This window comes from Camelus ferus, chromosome 10 (assembly GCF_009834535.1).
Source record: "Camelus ferus isolate YT-003-E chromosome 10, BCGSAC_Cfer_1.0, whole genome shotgun sequence".
NCBI lineage: Eukaryota > Metazoa > Chordata > Mammalia > Artiodactyla > Camelidae > Camelus > Camelus ferus.
This window is the reverse complement of record NC_045705.1, coordinates 22106042-22121515: the sequence shown is the minus strand read 5'-3', so window position 1 is coordinate 22121515 and position 15474 is coordinate 22106042. Positions and strand designations below refer to the sequence as shown.

Here is a 15474-nt window from a genome sequence, read left to right as displayed (position 1 = left end):
AGGGGATGTTCGATACAGGAATATAATTTTAAGTCTTCATTACCCAGGATTAAAGTAGATGAATGTACAAAGACTATGGTTGGTACCCAGAAGTCTGAATCAACACACCAGACCCAGGTCGGGAAGCCTATCATGTGTAGACATTACCAAGAGACCAAATAATATTGCTTTATACTTGAATAGACTCAATATTAGCCCTTTAGATTTCTTTATGGGTTTTTCTTTAAGGTGTATGAATTTGGGGAGTTGATTTTTAAAGGCAACTGGGTGCTTGTAAGTAACAAACAAATAATGTGTAATTTAAATTACTCCTCAAAACCAGCCCAGCTGGAAAAGTGTTATTATCTTGTTTTACAGGTGAGAAAAGCAAGGCTTGGTGAGATTAATTAATTTTCCCAGGTCCTAGTTTATTAAGTGGAAAAATGAATATGTTTTAGCCTTTATCCCTTCCTCCCACAAGCAGACATTAGCTGAACACCCGCTGTGTGCTTCTTCTGGACACTGAGAACCACATGATTATCTGATCCTGGAGGCCATTATTTTTCCACCAGAGTCTAGTGACAAACTCATTTAAATCTGAATTCATGGGAAGTTGGATTACTCTATAATTATGCAAGATGGTAAAGAGATTTGCATGGAGTGGAGAGAGTATGGGAACACACAAAAAAAGCATGAAGACAATGTTAGATTTATAGTCTTAGTGGGGAGGACCCAAACCATTTTGCCTGATACTTTAAAAAATAATAATAACAGAAACCGAAACAACAAAAATAATAAACTTTTATGGTTACATTTTCTGATTATAAAACTTGGAAAAAAAAAAGTATAAGGAAGCAAAAAACATTCTCAGTGTTAACAAGCCAGAGATGACTGTAATTATCTTAAAGTACACTTTTCCAGTCTTTTTTCCCCCCTCTTTAGCTGTTCTGATTTTTTTTTCTTTTGGTTTTGGTTTTTAACAGTTTTTTATGATATGTCTATGTGTGGTTTTCTTCCTATTTATCTGGACTGGGTAAATCTGTAGGTTGATGTCTTTCATCGGGAAAAATTCAGTTACTATCTCTTTACATATTGGTTTTACTCCATTCTCTCTCCTTCTGAGATGCCCATTACATGTATTTATGAATCTCACTGCACATTTTCCTTACAATTTCCTGTACATTTTCATCTTTTTGTCTCTTGGACCTTGTTCTGAATGTTTTTCTTTCAGGTTATATTTCAGTTTGTTGATACTCTTAAGCCATATCTGGTTTGCTATTAAACTCTGAGTTTGTGCTGAGTTTTTACTTTCTGTCGTTGTGACTTTTTGAGTTCTAGATTTCCCCTTTGGTTATTTTTTTTAAAGTTTCCTGTTTTCTACTGAAGTTCTCAAGTTTCTCTTTTATTTCCTATTTATTCTTAAGTAGTGTCATAAAACTGCATTATCTGAATCCTTTATAAATCTGTTTCTGATCTGCATTCCTCTTGAATTTCAGCCACGTAGACTTGCCTTCTTTTGAACCCTCACTAGGAAGCATCATTCAGCTCAATCCTGGTGACATTTCATGAGCATAACTTAAAACCAAATAATATTTCTCCATTCTAAGATTTTAGCAAGTTTAAGGTGCACCATTGATTTAATTATAGCTTTTCTGGGGATTTGGGAGTAAAGAAACATTACAAGAAAAATATACATGTGACCTGACTTCAGACATGTCACGTTATAAAGAAATAGCCATTTAAGAATTAAAGAAATATGGCAGAATTCCTCAACATTGGGCAGACATGTTTGGATATCTTAAGTCCGTTTATATTTAAATCTTCTCTTAAAGCCTCTTCAGTGAGAGACACAACCTGAATTGTCCTGAGGCTTTGTTATCTCTAAGGGCTCGAGAACTCTCCAAGGTTCCTGCCAGTTAAACCTACATTCAATGTCATAGAAATATGATGCATGGGAATCCTGTACATAGGAAATCATGGGGTGGGAGCCTAGTGGACCATGAAAGGACTTCAAAGAGGAGAAAAACCCATTGATCAGGCAGTAGAAGTGATTTCTTGTCTTCTGCCAAAGCTGATGTGGCTAGAGGCTAGTTTAGATTCTTCCAGTGTTCCAGCACTGGTCCTAAGTATCACCCAGTCTTCCTTGGCCATGAGTTCTAACAAGCAAAGCTCACAATGGAAGGGGAATTGCACTTAAATTACACAAACCATTGCCCTTTGATAGCCTAACTGGCCACAGATGCCAAGTATCTGCCAAGGTCAAGCAGCTGGTGGGGGCGGTAGCCAAAGGAAGAACGTGGCTCCCATCTAAGCAGAGATCTCCTCCCCACACCAGCTGATTCTTGCCCTGTGGGAATACAGCCCCAGAGTTTTCAGAGCTGAATTTTGTCAGAAGCCAGTAGCACAGACTTTTATGAGAAATCCTCTGATTTTTATGTTGGCAATGAATTTCATTTTCTAAAACTTGCGGGTAAAACACAGTGTGTTTTTGAGACGATTGCAGTCTGTGGGTTGTCTCCGGGCTACATGTTCAGCACTGAATGAGGCTGTACTGTAAGAAGGTAGCCCCATCCCTGAATCTCTGCCTCTTCTTCCCACATCATAGAGGGATTCCTGGAAATACAAGCACTGGGACTTTCTGAGTCCACTTGAAGCTTCAAAACATGCATTGGCCTCCCTGTACCATTTCGGTATTTTTAAACAGCTCACTTGGCGAGGTCTCTTTCCTACACTTAAAATGGGGCTTTGGAGTCAACACCAGGGAAACTGCTCATATTACATGACCAAGAGCACAGAGTGTCACTGACATCATCTATCTGTCACATGACGGACGGGCAATCTTAGACCAGACAAGCCAGTAACTCGGTCAAGATTAACAAGCTCAAAATATTACACATAGGAAACTCTATTAATTTTTAGTTCTCAAATATTTTAGAGGTGTTATATAAATGGAGATTCATTTCTTGCCTGGAGGCAAGCAAGTAAGTTGCTTGAAAGATAATCGGGACAGTTACAGGGAGAAAAGCATGTCCAATGCATAATTGTATTGCGTGGGGATGGTGTTATACAGATGAACCTGGGTCTTGGGAAAAATGATTAAAAAGAGACGAGGGAGGCTGATAGAGTGACTGGTACCCAGACTCTCAGGGGACTTACCCTGTGTCTGTAGGCGAGGAATATTCAGTATTGTGCCATGATCCATTTGGGAAAAATATGTCATCTAGCTGATAGAATGTTTCTAGGATTTATCTAATGGCCTGTTCAGTGCTCAGAATAGCTGGTGATGCCAGTTTTATTCTAAATAAAGAGAGAATACAGATGTCTTTGTAATGAATATTGTTAAATATTTAGATGGAAAGTTATATTCGGAGATCAAGGGAAATTAGTTGTATCTCTGAATTTATATTGTCCTCTAGTGTTTTTTATCTACAACTTTCAACACACTGATGTTCCTGCAGATGAAATATAAAATCCAAATTCATATATGTACTGTTGTTTCTAATCTGTTCCACTGTCTGGGTACAACGCACATAGGAAATTGAAGAGTCTAGTTTAATTGCCCAAGCTTTAGGGAACACAGGAAATGATTATTACAACACTGAAAAACAATAACCCTTGTATGCTGGTCATAAAATCTAGGCAAAATGTGTATTTTGTCCAGGCCTGCCCAGCTCCCACTGCAGTTTGAGGGAAAAAATGGGAAAAAATGATCATGACCATATAAGAGACGCTGCGGTGTCAAATGTATTTATTTATGGAATGAGACACATCTCAGTTTACGTATAAAATCATTAAAACAAGGGGAAGATATGTGCAATGTGTGCATTTTCTATTATGAGTTTTCTCTTGGTAATTCCTTTGAGTGCCATCGTTAGCAGGCTCTATGTCACTGTGTTTTTAATTAAATGAAACGTGAAAAGATTCGATTCTAAAATGGAATACTTCAGACTCTTAATAGCTCTCCTTTTCTTTAATTTTCACTTTTAGGCCTTGAAGAAAGAAACTGCTCAGACCCTGGGGGGCCAGTCAATGGGTACAAGAGGGTGACAGGAGGCCCCGGGCTCCTGGAAGGGCGCTATGCAAAAATTGGCACCGTCATGTCCTTCTTTTGTAACAACTCGTACGTTCTTAGTGGCAATGAGATGAGGACTTGCCAGCGGGATGGAGAGTGGTCGGGGAAACAGCCCATCTGCATAAAAGGTAACTTGCAAACATTTCTGAAGTCTATAGAAATAGATGGAGTTGCTGGCCATTTTGGTAGCTCCGATGCGTGTTTTTGTGCCCCTGGAAAAAAATGCCTTGCTCTGTTCAGTTTTCACTGGAACCGTATGCTACTCTTAGATTGGAAACCACGCATAAAAGCATTTGCTTCTTTTGGGGGCCACCAAAGGATTAGGCTTATCCTAATCACATCTTGATGTGATCAAGAAGAGTGATGTCGTTATCAGAGCAGTTTAGGAGAGATGACAAGGCTGAGTTTTATATTGTGCAAACCCGAGGGTAGAATTGAAGCAATCAATATACATTTCTATGGTTACATTTAGCTACTGTCTATGCAACTTTAAGTTAATGCAAGAATAAAAGGACAATATAGACATACCATCCCTGTCAGCTTACGTGGAGGGTGGTTTAAGATGTTAAGATGTTTAAAAACACCTTTTAAAAAAAAGAATTGGGGAAGGTATAGCTCAGAGGCAGAGCACATGCTCAGCATGCATGAGGTCATGGGTTCAATCCCCAGTACCTCTGTTACAAATAATTAAATACCTAATTACCTCCCCCCAAAAATAAAACACAAGCTTAAAAAAAAAAAAAAAAGAAGTTGACATTAAAAAAAAAGAGTAAATCCTGAACATTCAAAGCAGAGTTATAAAACAAATGAGTGGTGTATATTCAGAGAAAGGAGTGATCAATGTCGCCTGAAATAAGGACAATTGCCTGTAGCAGGTGGGACTGGAGCCATTCTGGGGAGCAAGGAAGGATCTGTAAAAGCGAAGAGGAGTCGGAACAATATTCCAGTTAGAGAACACAGGAAAAGTGGTGTAAGCAGAAGTGAGAGAATCATGGTAAATGAAAAGCAGGTAAATCTAGAAATCTGGGAAGTACATTTAAAGAGGTAGTTTGGGATCAGAACAAATGGACTGTGGAGTAGGGAAGTCTGAACCTTACCCCTTGGTGGTGGGGAGGCAGAGTGTCTCACTAGTTGCTCCTGGTCAACAACTCCATCTCTTTTTGGTGGCAGGTCACAATTATCTGGCTGTTTCCTGGGAAGAAAAGCCTATCCTTGGCCTAGATTATCCAGATAATTGCTTCAATCCTCCACTTTCCCTTCTGGGTGTTTGTCAACAACCTGAGTCATGGGAAAGGGATTGAAAGAATGGCTTGTGAAAGGAATAAATCACTTTAGACTTTAGCCAGGAGCGACTTCCATCCCCACCAGCACAGACTCTTGATTCTCGATTTCATTAAGTATGGAACTGGCGTTACATATGTCCTTGGAGATTTTTGTCGACTCTTCTCTTACAAATTAATACAACCGAAGTTCCCTAGGTTGCTAATTAGACGAATGTTGGCCACTTGATTGGGAAAGTGAGATGGGAAGGATTCCTTTCACTTGTGAAGAAAGAGAGACTTCAACAAAATTAAACTGGGCCTTGAGTTGCCCTCAAAGGATCATTAGGAACCTTAATTGCAGAGAAAGGACGTGGAGGAATCAGTTACTCAAGACTTACTGATGGTTGACACTGCTGTCTGGTTTTAAATGAGCACCTTGAAATCCCCAATGTTGGGCTATATTTTAGAACCTTGACATCGGCTTTTATTCCATGTTGATCAAGTCCGCTAATACTTTTTATGTAAACAGATAACCCTAATCTCTTAACTGCCAGCATTTCATATCATCCAGGTGGAGCAGCTCTTCAGAGGTGTTTATTCCCCTTGGGTTCTTCAAAGGGGGCTGCCAATTGGGTTATTCTGCTAAGTGAGCTTTCCGAGCTCGGCTGACACGTCTTACCTCTGAGATCCTGGGGAATGTGTCCCGGTGCCCAGAAGGGGTGATCAGGGATGCATCTGAACCGAATGGTGCGAACCTTTGATGTGGAAAAGGATCACGCAGTGCGGTCTTTTCTCTTCTAGCCTGTCGAGAACCAAAGATCTCAGACCTGGTGAGACGGAGAGTTCTTCCAATGCAGGTTCAGTCAAGGTGAGGTCGAAACACCTGAACTCTACTCTAAAGGCAAATGAACCTTCCCCTCCCACCCCCTTTCCCCAGTCTGTTTGGCCAAAGACAGTCTGGGGTTTCTTAGGGACACTCAGTGCTGACTGGCCATGAAAGAATAGGGCTTGTTAGATGGAGGCTGAGGAGCCAGCTGCCTTTAGCCAAGAGGTAGTGACTGTTGGAAGATGTACCAGGTTTCACTGGCTCGTGGGAAAGTAAGCAGTTGGTGGGAAGCCAGACTTTAAGGTGGTCTTTGAGGAACTGGCTTTTAATACTTGAGTCTTCCTGAAATTACTACGTATTCATCATACAGCTTCTAGGGGGATGGCATTCCTACCCAATGCAGCCAGCTGTGCCTTAGGAAGATGCTCTTGGTAGTGACCAACCAGATGAGGCAGGCTGGTGGAGCCAGGAGCCAGAGATGAACGATGAGGGTTGAGAAGCCTCGGGGACACCCACTCAGCCTTTCTCCTAGAAAGACAGAGGCGGGGACTCCTGGTGGTGAGTTACACTCGTGGCTCCGCGGCTCCATCTGTCTGGAATATGTGTCCACAGGATTTCAAGGTGGCTTAATGCCTGGCTTCCTTCTGTTCTCTGCTCCATTTCTACCTGGCAGAGAGACTTTCCACGACTATCCTTTTGAAAATAGCAACCCCACCTCCACCCTGACCACTGAGCTGACTTCTTTACCCAGCGCTCTCTGGCCTTTACAGAGATCTCCAGTTTTCATCTTAGCAACCATCCTCACCTGTTGTCTTACAGACATTTTGTTTACTTGTTCAACTTCTGTCTCCCCGCACCACCCCCTTCACCCTGCCAAAATGTGCGAGTTACACGTGCAGAAACATTTTCTGTTTGGTTCATGCTGAACTCCTAGTGCCTAGAACAGTGCCTGCTGCGTCATGGGCACCCCCCCAAATAGTGAATGAATGAAGGATTGATTGGATTGACACACAAGGGTTTAAGACCTATTTCTGTCATCTCTCTTTAGTGCTGGGTATTCTTGGGCAAGTTTCTAAACTTGCCGAACCTCCAGTTTCTTCTTTTGAAAAGGGTAATCGCGGTAACATCAGTCTCTGGGGATTGTTAAGGGTTAAATGCAGGGCTAGTAGCAAGCATTCATTGGGTGTTTGCCAGCTGCCAGCTATCCTTCTGAATTCTTTACATGCTTATTTAATCTTTGCTACAACCTCTGAGGTAAGGATTATTTTATGACCATTTCATTTTAGATTTTATTACTTTGTATTACATATGGGTAAATGCAGGCTCCGAGAAGGTAGGGGACTTGCTAGAGGAGGGAGCAGAGCCAGGATGCAAATCTAGGGTCTTCAGGGTCTGCTCCCTGATGCACGAAAATTTAATTCAGCCCTCTGTAAACACCTTGTGCACAAAAGCAGTAGCTTTTGCTTTTAGAAATGGTAACAATGAATCTCAGTGACTAGAACTGACCCCAACCAAGTGACATGAAATATTAAAAAATTAGGCTATTCCTCCATCTCTCACTCTGCCTCTGGCTTTCTCATTCCATATCCCTTTGCAGGCCAGGCATTCCCTTGGGAACAGTGGCAGTGGAATCCGCATTCTGCCCCTCCCCCGTTTTCTAATCATCCTGATTTACCTGGGGCTGGACTCTCCTGCAAGTGTTCTTCCCAAGGAGACATCTTGTAGAGGAGGCCCCGAGCTTTTCAAAAAGACCACTGGGCTTTGCATTTTGTAAAGCAGTTATAATGGGGAGTCAGGTGACATGGGCCAGGTGTCTAATGCAGATGAGAAAGCAAGCCTAAAATGTGGTTTTAAGTATCTTTCTGGAAGATAACGCTGCTGGAGTGGGGGTATGACAATCTCCAGCAGCCAGGCTCACCCAGGAACCCCCAAAGGCAATGTAAACCTTCAGTGGCAAAAGCTGAACTTGTTTGCAAGTCCAAAATCTTCCTGAACTGTAGACCTGGTTGTAGACAAGAGCTAAAGATTTGCTGGATGAAATCAATGTGGATGGAATATTTGCTCTGAGCAAAGCACTGTACAGACACATGAAACAGATTTCTTAAGATGCCATTGGATTGGCGTTGCAGGGACACCAGGGTGACTTGTGATTGCTCAGCGGTGCCCGGGTTCTGCATTAGCTTCCTATGTGCCCTTCAACACCCGCACCTACCTCTCTGGGCTTCCTTCCTCCATTCATTAAACAGGGATGAAAACACTGATTCCTAAAGGAATTCTAACTTGTCTGTTAATAGTCATTATGCACTGATATAAAATGAGCATAAGCCGTGTGGTGTGCATACATTGCTCCCAAGAATCCCAGGGTGATCTCCGGGGACTTCAACCTCGGGGCTCATTTAAAGGCCTTTTCACATTTACACACAACGCTCCTTAATTCCCCCAATCAATGTGCCCTGAGAGAAAGCTCTGTTCTCTGAGGTGGACTAAGTACATTGGCTAATTGCTAAATCCAGCTACTGTATCAACACAGTTTAGTTCAAGTCAGTTCCTAATATTGCCCCATTACGATAATCGTTAGAGAAGAGCACACGCCTGGATTTCTCTCATTCGAATGCACTTCCTTTCTTGTTTAATTTCACAAGTGATTTTTGTGTGTGTGCCCGTAGAGCGTACCTTTGGGTAGCAGCTATCATGTCAGATATTATTCTCTTCGGTTGAAGTCCTGGGTGGCAGGAGACATGCCAGAAATGGAAATGGAGGAATAAAATGAAGGTTGAAATGTGCAAGAAAATTTGCTTAGTGGTAGAGGAGATGGGGATAAGGGGGTGGTGAGGGGAGAGAAAGAGAGACAGAGGAAGAGACAGCTGTTGTTTTCTTCCTCTGTAACCAAATATCCACGTGGGAATTGGCAGGGATGCTAAAAGGGCCACAATGACTGTCTCCTGCCCTCCTCTCTCTCCGGGCCCGTGTGCCCTAATGCAGGGAGACACCATTACACCAGCTGTATTCATCAGCCTTCAGCAAGCAGAAACTGCAGGACGCCCCGACCAAGAAGCCAGCTTTTCCCTTTGGAGACCTGCCCCCCGGGTACCAACATCTGCACACTCAGCTCCAGTACGAGTGCATCTCGCCCTTCTACCGCCGCCTGGGCAGCAGCCGGAGAACGTGTCTGAGGACTGGGAAGTGGAGCGGGCGTGCCCCATCCTGCGTCCCTAGTGAGTCAAGGCCTATCCTTGGGTTAGAACAGCTCACAGCTCCCATGACTGCCTATGAAAAGCCACTGACCCCTTTGAAGACTTTGGGGAAAACTCCTTGTCTAAAGGAATGATCCTCTAATACTTTCCCTAGCTTGATGATGTCTGAAATTTCCACAGTTAGAGCTTCCTTCCTTTGGCTTAAACTTATTACCCAGGAGAAATTAACTCATTAAATCTTAGATTAATTATTTTGGAAAGAGGAGGACATAGTTTCTTGTGGATAATTCTATCATATTTACTTGGAGAAAAGGGACAGTGTAGTCATTAAACACCAAGTGGGGGAGGGGTTAAAGGAGCCAGAGGGCTTCTAGTCATGTCATCTTGGCTACCCTGTGTAAGCCCCAGTTTTCATCCTCATCACCCAATGGTATTAATTGGGTTATTGTTATTAATTAGATAATGAGGGATTAATTACAAGGTTATAATGATGATGACTGAGATAATACATGTGTCTGGAACAGGGTCTTGCACATACAAAGCTACCCTCATCCTCTTTCTCAAAGGAGAGGAGTATGGCTTAGTTCATAGTGATCATCTTTATAGTGATAGTCATGATATTTTAAGTCTTTCTATATACCATCTCATCTGGTCTCTTCAGCCCTCTGAGACAATTGCAATTACTGTATCCATTTTGCAAGCAAGAAGACTGAGGGTCTAAGAGATTAGGCAAACACTACATATAAAATAGATAAACAACAAGGCCCTACTGTATAGCACAGGGAACTATATTCAATAATTTGTGATAATCTATAATGATAATATGAAAAATAATATATGTATATATGTATAACAGAATCACTATGCTCTATACCAGAAACTAACACACTGTAAATCAACTACACTTTAATAAAAAAAAGAGAGATTAGGCAACTGACCCCATAGGTGCCTGGGATGGTAAGTCTAATCATAACCCTAGTCAACCCATGGTTGACTTTATAGTCAGCAGTGTCAAGGTGGTTGATTAATATTTAAAGGGAAAAGAAAAACTGGGTAGATGCTTTGTAGACTTGACACTCACAAAGAGGTGTCACCTTTCCAGATTTGTGCTCTCTTGGTTGATTGACACCTTCCCCTTTGGATGGGAAGGTCTGAGTTTATCTTACTTCACGGTCTGTGCTTTCCCCATAGTCTGCGGGAAAACTGAGAACGTCACCACTCCGAAGACCCAGGGGACGCGCTGGCCATGGCAGGCGGCCATCTACAGGAGGGCCAGCAGGGTGCACGGTGGCAGCCTGCACAAGGATGCGTGGTTCCTGGTCTGCAGCGGCGCCCTGGTGAATGAACGCACCGTGGTGGTGGCTGCCCATTGCGTGACCGAACTGGGGAGGGTCTCCGTGATCAAGACAGCAGACCTCAAAGTTGTCCTGGGAAAATTCTACCGAGATGATGACCGGGATGAGAAGAGCATCCAGAGCTTGCGGGTGAGAGAGGCTGCAGCCTGGAAACTGGGGCTCTGGCTCAGCAATGCCCAGCACCAGGAGAGCAGCGGCTGTGTCAGCCCTGTCACCTGAGCACTTAGCTCCCAGCCCAGAGCCTGGAAGTGTTAGGCGTGTAGTAGGTGCCTAATATTTCACACTGATGGATACTAGACAGGGGCATCTAGAAAGACTATGGCATCTTCCCCCCGCCCCCTTAAACTGTTTTAAAAATAAGATAGTAACAGGCGTCTTCCATCGCTGTGGTCATCAAGAGTTAACCACCTGTTATGTTCAGGACACTGCACTAGGTAGGCTTTGAGGACGTCGAGACATAGCCCTAATCGACTCATGATATTCTTCTCTTTCCCTGCCTGCCTGCCTCCCTCTCTGCCATCCACCCACTCACCCATCCAGCTCGTCCATAGGTCCATCCATCTGCCTGGCAATCCATCCATCTATCCACTCATCCATTGTTTCTTTCTTTTATTCTAGTCTTGGGATTGAACCCAGGACCTTGTGCGTGCTAAGCATGAGCTATACCCCGACCCCCTCATCCATCCATCCACTGTTGAGTTCCCACAGCATGCCATCTGCTGGAAATAGACACAGGACTGAATCAGGCATGGTTTTTGCCCTGAGGAGTCCACAGACGAGGGGAGGAGATAGACCAGTATGTCGTGATTAGTTCAACACAATAGAATCCCTGAGGAAATGTGCCCAGATGTAGTTGAAGGAATAGAACACGTAGGTAAAAATGTTACAGCATGTCACAGACGTAAGCCCCCAGAGGCCCCCATCAAAGAGGATGATCAGCAAGGATTGGGACAATCAGGGAGGCTTTGTGAAGAAGTCCGGCGGAACCTTCTGCTTGTAGCTCTGTCTTACTGGCTTGAGGGTAAATGAAATGTTTACAGCGGGCCAGAGGTCGCAAACTGATAGGTGGTAGGAGTTGCTGTTTTGATAGTGCTAACACATAGTTTTTAGTCAGTTATGTGCCAACATTTAAAAATCAGGAGGTTTCAGCCAGAGATCTAGAGTCTGTTCTCTGGCAAAATTAGAATTTCTGCGTGGCAGTGGTCAGCTGGAGCCGAGGGGCATTTGCCTCCTCCAGACCGACTCTGCCTGGGGCGTGCACTCCCATTCTCCGAAGCCTCACTTGGCTACTACGCTTATTTTCCACCACCTGCCAGGCGCAGTAGGCTGAACTGAAGTTTCAGTTCACAACCCTGGAAATAGAGCCACTGCTTTCTATGATCCCTTAAGCAAAGTATCTCCAAATAATAGCAGCTCTCTCTCAGATATTTTCTCACGATAACATAGTAGCCCCAGGGCTTACCTGTCCTTGTCACTGTGGAGTTGGCTGCTCACCATGGCCTTACGTTCCTTGCCTTTGTAGATTTCTGCAATCATCCTGCATCCCAACTACGACCCCATCCTGCTGGATGCTGACATCGCCATCCTGAAGCTCCTGGACAAGGCTCGCATCAGCACCCGCGTGCAGCCCATCTGCCTGGCGGCCCCTCGGGACCTCAGCACCTCCTTCCAGGAGTCCCGCATCACCGTGGCTGGCTGGAACGTCCTGGCAGACGTGAGGAGCCCTGGCTTCAAGAACGACACACTGCGCTCAGGGGTGGTCAGGGTGGCGGACTCGCTGCTGTGTGAGGAGCAGCACGAGGACCACGGCATCCCAGTCAGCGTCACAGACAACATGTTCTGTGCCAGCCGGGACCCCACCGCCCCTTCTGACATCTGCACGGCAGAGACGGGGGGCATCGCAGCTGTGTCCTTCCCGGGTCGGGCGTCCCCTGAGCCCCGCTGGCATCTGGTGGGGCTGGTCAGCTGGAGCTATGACAAAACATGCAGCCACAGCCTCTACACAGCCTTCACCAAAGTGCTGCCTTTCAAAGACTGGATCGAGAGAAACATGAAATGAGCCTCAGGCCCGTGAAGAAGCTTTTCCGAGCATCCATCCATCCATCCGGATGTGTGTTGCCCCAGGCAGTGTGGACCTGAAGTGTGATTCTGCCCATGAACTGGGCTGTGCCAGGGCTTCTGATTTCAAGGACAAAACCAGTGGAGGGTGAGGAGAGCTTACTTTCTGGTGGGCCCCTGCCTCCCTGACTGCTGGGACCATTGGGAAGATACCAGGGCTACTTGCAAGAACTGTTTCTTCAAAATAGACTACATGAATAGCAAAGGATTCCTCCCCATTCAAACAACTCAGTGGCCTTCCCCACCAGCCCTTCAGAGGTGCAAATGTTGTGGTCAGCTCTGGACGAGAGAGGACTGACTGGCTTCGTCAGGTCTCTTCCAAGGCTCCAGCCAGACCAAGTTCCAAACGGCCACTTGTGGAGCCAGCTGTGGTGCTGGTGTCTGTGCACACCACCACGGCACGGCGTGGTCCTTTGCCCTCCCAGTCCCCTGTACACACTTTAATAAAACAAGGGTTGGCTTTCTGACCCACAGAACAGATGTGCCATGGCTCTGATTCCTGCATGCAACCTCTTTGAGCTACACTGTGTTAGAACCAGAGGCTGGGTGGGGACCAGCGGCTCGGTGGCAGCCCTTTAAAATAGACCCCCCCCCCGAGATGATCATTCCCAAATAACACATATAGCAGAGTCAATGCCATCTTTTCAGTGCCAGGGCTTGGAGTTTGCTGGGTCATAGGGTGTGGGAGGAGGGAGATGGGGACCCTTAGGTAAGGCCCAAAGAGAGGAAAGTACCAGGGGTTGGGTGCTTTTCAGTGTCCCCTCTGGTTCTCATGTTCTAGATCCAGCATAAAACCCTGCTGTGCATCTCCATACTTCTCTAGAACAGATTTTCATAGCATCTAAATTGGAATCACCAATTTCCCCCCATTTGATTGAGATATGCCAAGAAACTCGCTTTTCGTTCTTTTTTATATCTTAATGTGACTTTCCTTTCAAGCCCCACCCCCAGCTCCCACTGGATAGTAGAGAAAGAAAAATGAAGTAATGAATCCAGTCCCTAATCTTCCCCTGCACCTTCTCTTTATTGGGCGATTCACTCTTTCATCCTTCCTCCCCAGCTCTCACCAGCTTCCTCCTCTCCAAGATGGGGCCTTGGAGGCTTCTGTGGCTCCCAAGTTCCTGCTGGTTCTTGGATGTGTGTGGTGAGACTTTCTCATTCCTGGGTGTCTGGCTGGCATTGGGTGCTAAAGTCTGGAACTACTGAACTTGAGCTGTGTTCTCGCTGCTTCCCCAGGGCCCGGCGGTCCTCCCTGCTGACATGGCTGCTCCTCGGTTCCGGCCGGCACTGACATCCCTGAGATCTGGGGGACTCCTCTTTGACGCCGGTTTGGGTGACTCAGCCTCCTTGCCACAGTGACAGCCTTCTCTGGACACTACCCAGGCTGGTTTTCAGTGACCTTTTCTTCCTCCCCTGGGTGCTTGCGGGAACTTCTCGGGCTTTTCAGTACCTCCTGAGGGCTGAGAGGGTTGGTATGGGGCACCTGGGAGACATTCATCTCCTACAGATCCAAACAGGAAATTTACTTTTCCCTCAACGTGTCAGAGAGAACTCTGACCCCAGGGACTTTAGCCCTGAGGCTGGAGGTCACATCCGTCTCCCAACTTGCCTCCTCATCTCTCTGTCTTTACATAATTCCCTGAGCCAGAAGAGAATTTCTGGTACTTTCTCTTTTTGTCAGGCTTTCTTGGGGCTTTCCACAAGTCGTATGCTCCTCCTTTCACTCACCCCCTGCATTCTCGTTACTTAATCTAAGAGCAATGTATTAGTTATCAGCTTCTGAGTAACAAACATCCCACACAGAGTGAGTTAATCTGGAGTATTGGATTTGATAAATATTTATCAGGTTGCTCAAAGGGGTTTTTATTTCTTTCTGTTTTTAAGCCTGGAAAACTTGGATCTTGAGAGGTGTAATGGAAGTCGAATCAAAAAGATCTAAATTCAAATTCCTGTCTTTCCACTTACTTGAAGTGAGCTGGGGCAAGTCAACTACCCTCTCTAGCTCAGTTTCATCATTTAAGTTGGCATGCTTAAATCTGTCTTTGGTGGTAGCTGTGATGATTAAGTGAGATAGTGTCTGAAGCAGTGAACACAGTACCTGGTATATAGTTTGGTGCCCATAACACCTGGCAGGGGCAAGTCTGTCCGGCTGGGCACAGCCCCATAAAACCTTCACGTCTGACTTCTCACATGGGTGCCCATGCGCCTCCTCTCCACTCTCTGCCTCTGTCCTTCCCCCTTCTGGACCGTCACGTTCCCTATGTTCTTGACAATCTGTTTTCTATTTAGTGTCATTTTTCCATCTTTGCCTCAACACTCAGATTTGGTTTGTGTTTATGTCATCTCAGCTCTGACTTTGATTCCTTTAGAAGCTGAATCTGGTCACCAGTCCTGGTGACACCACCTTAGTTAATAGCCTCATGGTTACTTGCCACTTACCCTAGACCTTCCTGCCCCAGCACTGCTCTCAGGGGCTGCAAGCACTCAACACACTCACCTGCGACTCCAGGTCAGGACCAGAGAGGGAGACACGAGCCTCTCCCGCTGTAGGAATGTCATCATCTCCCTTCGTAACAGGGAATCCTTGCCTCTTAGGATAGAACTGAGGATGAAGGATGTCTGCTCAGCTGGAAATCTGGGGTGTACATCAGTCAGGGTTTTTTTTTAG

General features: G+C 45.2%; 1 protein-coding gene across 2 annotated transcripts in view; it reads left to right on the top strand.

Moving 5' to 3' along the window:
* PAMR1 (peptidase domain containing associated with muscle regeneration 1) overlaps positions 1-13286 on the top strand; it is a 148114-nt gene extending 134828 nt beyond the window's left edge. For both annotated transcript variants that reach the window (XM_032488462.1, XM_006195038.3), the window contains 5 exons: positions 3967-4179; positions 6115-6181; positions 9122-9354; positions 10525-10817; positions 12211-13286. In XM_032488462.1, the coding sequence (XP_032344353.1) occupies positions 3967-4179; positions 6115-6181; positions 9122-9354; positions 10525-10817; positions 12211-12747 (1343 nt within the window). In that variant the 3' untranslated portion in view covers positions 12748-13286. The remainder of the gene's footprint in view (positions 1-3966; positions 4180-6114; positions 6182-9121; positions 9355-10524; positions 10818-12210) is intronic.
* Positions 13287-15474: the final 2188 nt, after the last annotated feature.